Below are 11,101 nucleotides of genomic sequence, written 5' to 3'. Positions count from 1 at the left end.
GTTTAGTAAAAGGATACTCAAACAATTCTAACCATTAGATTGCAATTTTCCATGTAACATCTTAAGAGACTGCATTGCTGTCGTTTTATCCACCTTTTTTATTCTTGATGTTTCTCCTCCATTCCAAGATCTTCCTATGGGGGCTTAGATTTCACGTCTAGGCTAACCCTCTTGGTTAAGTCTCCCAACTGCTTAGCGGCGTATGAATCAGCGTCTTTGACTTTGTAATTCCAATGCTTCTATTGGACTATGTGCATCGTTCATGTGGTGGGTGAGCATTTTGGTCCCATCAACCCATTTCCACCAGAGGGGAAGAAAAGCATACATATTCTTCTTCAAAAAAGAAAAAAAGGAAACAAAAGGAAAGAAAAAGAAAAGCGAAAATGATGCTGTCGGCCAATTAATAGATGATGCTTTTTCATGACCATCACAGTTAAAAGATAATGTTTTGCTTTCAAAAGCAAGTTTTATCAAATGCCTAAAAATGTGTTTTTGCTTTCAGAAACAATTAGAATTGTTTTTGGTGTTTTTCAAAATAAAATTAATTTGTGGGTCATCAAATAGGTCCATAATGGGTTAAAGGTGTTTATTGAAATGTTTGTTCTTTTATTCTTGAAAAATGAATTGGTGAGAAAAATAGTCTGAGGAATGACTTTTAGAGAACATGTAAGAAATGTTCTTTTAGGGAAATAGGAACTTGACGAAATGATCTTGACGGTGAAGATCTCTGAAGACCATCCCACCCTCACTCCTGCTCATAAAACCCCTCCACCTTATTCTCTTGACCCACTCCCTTACTCGAAAATATAATTTTTCATAGTGTGGGCTCAATTAAGAAATATTTCTACAACAAATTTATCAAGCATACATTTCCAAACATAGAATGGTCTTCTAGTAGAGAAACATGTAAAAGCGATTTTTATATAGGAGCTGGTCTCCCAGAAAGAAAATGTTGCCAAAACACATACAAAAATACCTCTTTGTCAATGCAATACTCACTTTTGTTCATTTTTTTTAATATTCATATTGACACAAACGTTGCTCTTCTGAGTCACTTCTTTGCTTCTTTAGAGTAAAATTTAAGTTTTACAGTTTGGTTGCTCGTGTCAAATCAATCTTTAATACTTGATTGAATCAAATCACTTTTAAAATTTGAGAACATGTGAAAGCGAAATGAAATTACTAGGTAATGGTAACAGGGTGAGTTATTGTATATCATCACAATAAAGATTACACGTATGCTTACATTTATTAATCTAAGAGTTTTTAGATAGAAGGTTATATGTATGTACGAACCTCAATACAAGTTTTACCAATTGGAGGGATTCAATCATGAACTTTGTAATCTAGCTCTAGATTTCCCATGGAGAAAGAAAATATTAGACCAAAGTGAAAGAATAAGATTTAAATTTGCCGTTCAACTTTCATTTTAGAAGTAGAGTGAATACCTACTTATAATCAAATTCTATCCACCAAAACAAGTGTCGGAAAAGCTTAATTCTCTATCATGTAGAAAAGTTTGAAGAAAGCACAATCCTCTGTAAGGTAAATGATTCATACACGCGTTCCGGAGACTGTTTCATAAAGTTTTTTTTTCTCGAACTGAAAAAGGATTATTGAAAATTGAGTAGATTTTTTTAATAGGCAAAAGAGAAAAAGTCATGTAATGATAGTAAGTAGTCAATGAATCCGGATCAGTGACCCTGACGGGGACGCTTCCTGACCACAAAAACCAATGTGGCCCACGGTGAAAAATACTTTTTAGAAAAAATAAAAAAAACTTTTTTTTTTTCACCAGTGGGACCCACTGGTTTTTGTGGTCAGGAAGCCATGGGGGACGGGAGATGATCCGGATTCGTAGTCAATCGTGGTTATCCAAAAACAATCCTCTTTATCATTAATTTTTTACAGTGATATGAAAAAAAGGTTTCTAGTGATAGTTCGGAAAATAGAAAAAAGAAAAAAATATGATGACGATGTGACAATTCAATACAAGAAATTTCTTAGAAAGCACCCAAGAGACCAAGAAAGTGATAAGATCCTTCACTTTTTAAAATAACACAGACAAAGCCATGCATGGCTCATGTGAATTCACTAAAGATTATCTAGAATATCAATACATAGGTTATGTGATGATGTGACAGTGATTACGTCGAAAATTCTCATAATGTGCAGAATAAAGTGGAAGGAACTTTCCCAAAATTCAAAAGCATTTTCGATATCATTTCCTTTAATATTCAGACGCTCATCTAAACCTTGCTCTGCAACTTCAGATCTGAAGGGAAGCATTTGTCCAAGCAATTGGATAAACAAAAAATAAAAATGCCAAAAGCTCACCAGATCTCTTCTTCTTCTTCTTCATCTTCATCATCGTCATCAACTATTTTGTGTTCTAAAATTAACTATGAAGTGTTTTTGAGCTTTCACGGCAAAGATGTCCGTACCAATTTTGCCGACCACCTCTACCTTGCCTTAAGAAGAGTTGGAGTTCAAACTTTTAGGGACTCTGAAGGACTCCACAAGGGAAACAAGATTGAGGAGGAACTACTCACTACAATCGAACAATCAAAGATCTCAATTCCCATAATTTCAGAGAATTATGCATCGAGTAAGTGGTGTCTCAAAGAGCTAACCCATATATGTGAATGCAAAAGAACACTAAAGCAGATAATCATGCCAATTTTTTACAAAGTCGAGCCAAGGGATGTGCGAGGCCAGAAAAGGAAATATAAGGAAGCCTTTGAGCAACACCAAATCAATATGGTATCCGAGGTGCAAAAGTGGAAGGATGCAATGAAAGAGGTTGGAGAATTGGATGGTTGGCATGTCAAAGATGAAACGTAAGTCCTACAATTATATTTTACTCCATTTCGATTAGTCTTTTACAAAATCATGATAAATCACCAACCAAAGGAAGTTAGATTATTCATAGATTTCTGTTTAAGTGATCGATTTTGCATTAGTTGTATGGTGCAAAGAAATATATATCAAAGGATTATTAGGAAAATCATACTATTATTATAAAAGCACGAATTCATTGAAAATAACTATACTTATTCTTAAAAATTATCCTCCATCATTCACTAAGAAAATATGAATTAATTATGTCTAAAATTATAATTTTATATTTTCATTGATTTTTTATTCTAATTCTTTGTTAGTATTAATTGTAATTAATCCTCTATGCTAAAATCCAAATTAAGTAGTGTTTGATATTCATGCATAGATCCCAACAAACTTAGTTCCTCTTGGAATTAATTTTATTAAAAACAAGCCTCACCAAGAAGACTAAAAAGAGAGAGAAAAGAAAAAACACCACTACCAGTAAATCCAATTGTTTATTTATAAAAATAAAGAAGAAAAAAATCCTAATCCTTTACAATTTATTGTTGTTAATAATATCACTAAAACCGAAATTAACTATCTTCACATGTACTGACTGCTGAGCCCACTCTGGCTCAGCCGCACCACCCTCATGCTTAAAACCCAACAACCTTGATTCCCATTGAAACCAAATATACTAGAACAACTCTCACAAAAAAAAGATAAAAAAAAAATACTTAAACAAACTCCACTATCAATTAAAATCAAGTCACTTATTACCAAGGTTTAAAGTATCGGTATTGAGTATCGTATCGGTTAAGTGATTTTAAAAGACGTATCGTCCGGTATCGAGTATTGTATCACTCTGGATAATATATTTTAGTGTAAATCAATGGAGAGACGTATCGAGATGTATCGTATTGGTTGAGTCAAATATGAATACGTATTGGCTAGTATCGTATGGTATGAGATACTTTAAACCTTGCTTATTACCAAGAGGGGAGAGGGGGGAGGGGGGAGGAGCTAATCATAAATGCCTCTTGATATTTATGTGTAGAATCCAATAGTGTTTAAACAACCCTTAAAAAGAAAGGATAAGAAAAAGTTGTATGCATATCATTTTGGGTAAAATACTCAAATAAAATTTTTACATTATTATTTAAGAAACCTATCAAAATTGTTACCCTCAAGTTTATTGTCAGCTCTAGATAGTTTAGTGCTATATCTTATAACTTCTGATTTTTTCTAATCAAAATATTTTATATTTATTTATAATTTTTTAAGTAAAAGGGGCTGTTGTATCATAATAGAATAAAAAGAATATAAACAAAAATTAAATTAAAAATTGCATACAAACATTCACCACCTTTCATTCATCGTTACTTTTGTACGTGATATTTTACTAGTAATACAAAATGAGTTTTGATAACTTCTGACTTTTCTGGGCTACCACAATGTTTTAGATTTAGCATAATTCTCGTTACTCAATAAATCCTAGACGTGAAGATCCTAAAAATAGATGAATTCAAAATGGAGAGCCATATTGGTTGTAAGTGACCATGATGGCATGAGATATTAAGTATTAGTTTAGAAGTAAATTAATTTACTAAATGATTAATCAGGATAAACAAAATAAATTAATTAATTAAAATAAAAAAAATTTATTGAATAGCAAAAAGCACATACCTGAAAAGATATCAATTTGACAGAGACATCCAAAATGTCTCTTAAATTTGCATAATGGTATGTTCTATTAGCAAATTCCATTAAGCCATTGTTAGATAATCTCATAATTCTTAAATTGCTCATAATGTGTTGTGGGCCTATGGCTTTACAATATCACCCTTGACCCCTTGCCTATATTCAAATTAAAAAATAAATAAATTTAAAGACACTCCAAAAGAAGTAATTAAAATTTTATTCTAAGTTTGCTCCAAATAAATAATTAAAAATTTACAATATCTTTTTTATCCATTATATCTTAATTTTTATGGAAACAAATAATAAAAAATTTAGAATAATTTATTTTATTTTTAAAGAATAAATTATTAAAAAAATTTAAAATTTACAATAATATTTTTTAAAACTAATTTGAATGTTGACAACGATTTTTGGTATCCATTCTACTTTTTTTAGGAAGTAAATTATCAAATAAATAAAATGCATGAGGATAGTAACAAAATTATAAGAGAAAATTATTAAAATATTTAAATAAATTATGAAGATTAAAATTGTATGAGTAAATTCATTAATATCTTTTAAAAAACATGAGTAGTTGTTAGTGAATTTTAGGAGTAAATTATTGATAAAAAATTTTAAAATGATATTTCAAGTAAATAAGGTGAAAGCTTTTATAAGAAGGAAATGAAAAACATTAAAATAGATAGTAACTAAATATTTTCAAAATTATAACCCATCAATGCAAGGACTTTTTTAAACAAATTTATGGATTAAATCTTTTTCAAATATATAGATCAATGAAATATTCCAAAAGTATAGGGAATTGTGAAATTATCTAATCATAACTTAATAGAATTTCCTAATGTTGTGTACCATTGTGCAAATTTAAGAGACATTTTGAGGGTATTTCTGCCAATTTGATATATTCATAGAGTACCTGTGCTTTTTACTATTCATTTTGGGGTGCTCCTAAAGTTTTCTTAAAAATAATATACAAATGCAAAGTAATAGTTTTATTAGTTGTAGTTACCATTTCATCAAATATGTTCACCATGTTTATAAAAAAAAATGCTCATCATATATTTTATTTTTCATATTAATTAACTCTTTTTTTTGAGGGTGGGGGGGGGGGGGGGGGGAGGGGAGGAGGCGCAAAAAGATTAGTTAACTCATATTTTGTATTTAGTTTTTATTTTTTATTTTTTTTTGGTATTCTCTATAGGAACATGAGAATAATTTTTGCACAAATTAGCATAATTCTAGGAATTAGTTATTGAGCTACCCATTGAGGTAGTGTTCTCTTATTTTGTGTAATATTCATTTCATTTATTAAAGTAAAGGAAAATTTCTCTCTCTTCGATGTACTTAGTCTTTATTTACTTTTATTTTCCTCTCAAAATTTCCACCTTTGATTTCACCAAAAAATGAATTTTTACCTCTCCTTCACTAATTTTTAAAAATCGCCGAATTATCCTTTGTTTTTACCTCTTTAACAAGGCTTATTGTTGTTTTTGTTATAATCAATTATGTTGATTTCTTAGTTGTTGTTGTTGTTTTTTTTTATTTTATTTTTTAATAACTTCATTTTCCCTCTTTATAGGAATTCATATTGGGATGTATTTTTTTTGGTTCGTATACATTTTCCTTCATTCTTCTTTTCTATAATTTTTTTTTCTAAGTGTTGATACGAAATCCTGCTTGTCTTTCCCTGTCACGTTCCTGCAAAACACGTGCTCGACCATTGGGGGGTCGAGGTACATCTCCGACGAGCAAGTCAGTACCAATGATATGATCTCAACTACTCAGTAGAGAATTCAAGTAATTGATCACACAGAATATAAATACTTACTTTGTTATGCCTACCTAAGGCGTTTATATAGTGTAAGATGTTAGAGATTGACTTGGAATATAACTCTGAGAAGAGTTGTTTTCCTGACTCCTTTCTCTAGATAGTTGAGGTATAATAGAAGTTTTCCTCTGATCAGTCATTCTTGAGACAGTGGTCGCCGCCCATAGACTAGATGGTCGAACCAACTCCTCTCGAACTAGTGGTCGGACCGTGTATTCGTCAGCCAGACCGAATTACCATATTGGTCATTAACACTAAGGAATTGATTTAATGTGATTAGATGTATTTTCTAATTTTTTTCTTCCTTAATCTTTTATCGGACCTTGATAAACATGATTAAATGCCATTCTCTTTGCCATAGCACTGCAATTGATGAAGATTACTATCCACCTAACAATCATCTCCCATTTGAATGGCACAACTGCCTTTATTGACTAGGCTATCTTAGGCATCTTTATCTCATGTCTAATATTTACTCTTAAGTTTGCTTTCGGTTCATTTTAGGTTTTTTTTAATCGTACTGAGAATATGTAGGCAGATTACCTTGTTGTTAGTTTCTTGTCTTAGACTTTCAAAGATCTGGGTGGGGAGTCCCCCCTTCATTGTAGACCCGTCTGTTTGTTCAACGAGATCTTTCTTACCTTCTTTTTTCATCTAATAAAGTTTTCATCTTCAAACTTCTATAAAAGAGGGGGGAAACGATTAGATGTGATCAACTCATGGATTTATTACCAAGTCCCTTGGTTGTGATCAATTTCAACATCTAAAATTCAACTTGGGCACTCGTGACCTGCATGCTCCACCTTGAGGGGGAGTATTAGTTGTATTTCTCTTTTGGGGGTCAAGAGTATTAGTCATAGTTACCACTGATCAAATATATGCTAACCATATATTTGATCAATGGTAATTATGACTAATACTCTTGACTAATACTTTGTTTTTCATATTAGTTAACTCATATCTTGTATCCTTTTATGTATTCTCTAGATGAACTTTAGAATCATATTTTATGTAAGTTAGCATAACTCTAGGAATTAGCTGTTGAGCTATTGTTCTCTTGCTTTGTATGTATATGCATTTCATTATTAATGTAATTCATTCCATTTCATTCAAAGGAAATATTAACAAGTTCCATTCTTTACTTGGCATAATTCCCAAGTGGTCCCCTCTAAGTTGAATTCTTTTATTCATTTTCTTATGTATAACGCTGACCTTTTTCTTCTTTGAATTGTATAGATTTGAAGGAGACATGATAAAACAAATTGTTAAAGATGTTTATGATAAATTGAATAAGAGACCTTTTAGTGAACAAAACAGCCTGGTTGGAGCCGAATATCGCATAAGCAAAGTATTGGAGCTTTTAGACGTTGAATCTAATGACATAAAAATTATCGGGATCTATGGCCTTGGAGGCATTGGAAAGACAACAATCGCTCAGGCTGTATGTAATAGAATCTCCAATCAATTTGAAGGGTGTAGTTTTATTGCAAATGTTCGAGAAGCTTCTCAACAACATAATGGACTTGTCATTTTGCAAAACCAACTTTTACGTGACACCTTGAAGTATGAAGGTAGAGATATTACTAGTGTGGATGATGGGACTCATTTGATCCAAAAAAGGTTATGTTCCAAAAAAATCCTTATTGTCCTAGATGATGTGGATAAAGAAGAACAAGTAGAATGTTTTGTTGGGGACCACAAATGGTTTGGTGTGGGAAGCAAAATCATTATCACAACCAGAAATAAGCATATTTTAGACTATTGCAAATCAGATGAAAATTTTGAGCCACCACCAATGGGGTTAGATGATTCTCTTCAACTCTTTAGCCAGCATGCATTCAAAAGCCACCAACCTCCAAATGATTATTTGGATTTGTCAAAAGATATGGTAGAAACTACTAGAGGACTTCCCTTGGCACTTCGAGTTATAGGTTCATCTTTATATTCAAAGGAAAAACCAGTGTGGGAAGACAACTTAAAGAAGCTACAGAAAGTTCCAAATAATGATGTCATGGAAAGGTTGACAATAAGTTTTGATGGATTAGATGATGAGGAGAAACAAATGTTTCTTGATGTTGCTTGTTTTTTCATTGGCATGTGTAAGGATATTGTTCATTACATATGGGAAGGTTGTGACTTTCGTCCTATAGCGGGGCTTGATTCTCTTAGTGAAAAATCTTTGATAACGATTGGTGAAGGAGGTGTGCTACAGATGCATGATATGCTTCGAGATCTTGGAAGGAGTATTGTTTCTCAAGAGAATGCCACTGAGCCAGGGAGCCGTACAAGAATATGGTCTCAAGAGGACGTCTTGGATGTATTGCGCTCACAAACGGTAGGTACCGAATAAATTTTTGGTTGTTTTTCCATGACGACCTTGTGAATTAGGTTTTTGATAGATTTTTCTTGGCTTTTTACAAGAGCATTGGATGGACTTTTAATTAAGTTTCATTCTCTCTTTCTTTCTTTCCTTCTTCTTCTTCTTCTTCTTCTTCTTCTTCTTCTTTTCCCTTCTTTTGTATGCATGAGTATTTGTGTAGGGAACAAGCAAGATCAGAGGACTTAAAGTTGATTTTAGAAATATACCAGAGGATGAAGACTTGACGAGCGAAGGATTTGTAGGAATGACATGTTTAAGGTTACTCCAGATCGATTTTGCAAGGTTCTCTTGGAACTTCACTCTTCCTTTTTCAGAATTAAGGTGGCTTAGTTGGCAACGATGCTCTAACCAATTTACCCAAACTACTTTCTATCCACGTAAATTGGTGGTTCTTGATCTATCTCATAGTAATATCACAGCCGATTGGAAGGGTTGGAGCTGCATCAAGGTCTTGCATAAACTTCTTTCTTATATTTATATTCATTTTCTAAAATTTGGAAGTTTAAAAAAAAAACCTTCTCAAGTTATCTTGAGAAGTTAATATGAATTTTTTATTTTTGATTTTTGCAGATGGCGACAAAGTTAAAGGTTCTAGATTTGTCATATTGTTGTCAACTGTCTAAGACTCCTGATCTTTCAAAAAATCAATTTTTGGAGGTTTTGCGACTTAAATCTTGTCATAATTTGGTTGAGATTCATACATCCATTTGTTGTCTTACAAAGTTAGTCATATTAAAAATTCAGTGGTGCCCCAGCTTGAAGGATGTACCAAGTCAAATCAATAAGTTGACTAATCTCCGAGAACTTGGGTTACCAGGCAGCGCTATGGCAAAGTATGCAGAGAATTTGGATTGTATGACATCACTGGTAGACCTTCAAATAGACTCTTGGCATGTGCAGAGTACAGTGGATCTCTCAGTTAAAATTTCTCAGATAACTGCTATGAAAAGCCTTAAATTGTATGGCACTAGTTTGACGAGCATCTCGTGTCTTCCTCCAAGCCTGACGAGCCTTGATATTGCTGGTTGCAAAGGACTTCGGAGTATCTCAGGTCTTCCCTCAAGTTTGACCAGGCTAATACTCGTAGATGGCTACTCAGTGGTAAGAGTATCTAGTACATCAAGAGGCTTGAGAAATTTAAAGACATTGGAACTTCTTAACTGCTACCACCTGCAAGAAATTGAAGTTTTTGACGACAAATTGGACTCCCTGGAGTATTGCATCATTTCATTATGCTATTCATTGCGGAAGTTACCAAAGCTGGGCTCGAAATCTCTAACGACTTTACTGCTTTCCAGAAACAACTTCATATCCTATTTTGAAGGCGAGGGACTGGACTCTCTGGAGGTGTTGGAAATAGAATACTGCATATCATTGAGAAGAATACCTTATCTACAAGATTCGAAAAGGTTGAGGGAACTATATATCAGAGAATGTCCTCAATTGTTAGAGATTGAGTGCCTTGGGGACTATGAATCATTACAAGAGTTGAGTATCCGTCATTGCCGCCGTTGGATGGAAAGATTGTTGAATCTTTCCAACTTACAGAAGTTGAGGAATTTAGATATTGATTATCTGGATAACTTAACCGAAATTTCAGGCCTTGATAGATTGGGATCCTTGGGAAGATTGAGTATAGAAGAATGCAAGAATCTATTAGAGATTAATGGCATCAATGGATTGAAGAACTTAGAGGAATTGAAAATCCATGGCTGTAAAGCCTTGGAAAAATTACCAGTTGATTTGTCAAACGCCAAGAAGTTAAAGCATCTATCTATTGAAGGAACCGAGAATCTGGATGAGATTGAGGAATTGAATATCTGTTGCTTTGAATTCTTAGAGCATTTGAAGATTAGTACATTCAGTCACTTGAAAAGATTACCCGATGTGTCTCTCTTTAAAAAGTTGGATTATCTTCATATTGAAGGTTGCAACGATCTAACCGAGATTCATGGAGTTGACAGATTGGAGTCCTTATCTGAGTTGCTTATAAATAGCTGTGAGTCCTTAGAAAGCTTACCGGATCTGTCAAATTTGAAAAGTTTGAAGAAGCTACGTGTTGGAGGTTGTAAGATTCTATCCGAGATTCACGGAGTTGACGGATTGGAGTCCTTATCTGATTTGCAAATAAGTAGGTGTGAATCCTTAAAAAGCTTACCGGATCTGTCAAAATGGAGAAAGTTGCAGTGGCTACGTATTGACGGTTGTAAGATTCTAACCGAGATTCATGTTGATGATAGATTGGAGTCCTTATTTGATTTGCATAAAATTTATTTTGGGTTCTCAGAATCATTAGAGTCCTCAAAAAGCTACACGGATCAGTTAAAATTTAAAAGGTTGAACTGGCAACGTCGTAAGACTCTAACCGA

The 11,101-nt window shown here is 33.1% G+C and overlaps 1 protein-coding gene across 1 annotated transcript; it reads left to right on the top strand.

Moving 5' to 3' along the window:
* Positions 1–2,256: 2,256 nt before the first annotated feature.
* LOC149019366 (disease resistance protein L6-like) lies at positions 2,257–8,792 on the top strand. The gene is made up of 2 exons (XM_089153392.1): positions 2,257–2,840; positions 7,589–8,792. The coding sequence occupies exons 1-2, from the start codon at positions 2,323–2,325 to the stop codon at positions 8,700–8,702; spliced, it is 1,632 nt and encodes a 543-aa protein (XP_089009518.1). The 5' UTR covers positions 2,257–2,322; the 3' UTR covers positions 8,703–8,792.
* The last annotated feature ends 2,309 nt before the right edge of the window (positions 8,793–11,101 follow it).

The sequence above is a fragment of the Hakea prostrata genome, chromosome 4, assembly GCF_041222555.1.
Source record: "Hakea prostrata isolate BN-2017 chromosome 4, UWA_Hpros_2, whole genome shotgun sequence".
NCBI classification, from domain to species: domain Eukaryota; kingdom Viridiplantae; phylum Streptophyta; class Magnoliopsida; order Proteales; family Proteaceae; genus Hakea; species Hakea prostrata.
This window is presented reverse-complemented; position numbering and strand designations above follow the sequence as displayed.

Coding starts and splice junctions, on each gene's coding strand:
- LOC149019366 (XM_089153392.1), top strand. CDS start 2,323: ATGCCAAAAGCTCACCAGATCTCTTCTTCTTCTTCTTCATCTTCATCA. Junction 2,841..7,588: donor TGGCATGTCAAAGATGAAAC/GTAAGTCCTACA, acceptor TGAATTGTATAG/ATTTGAAGGAGACATGATAA.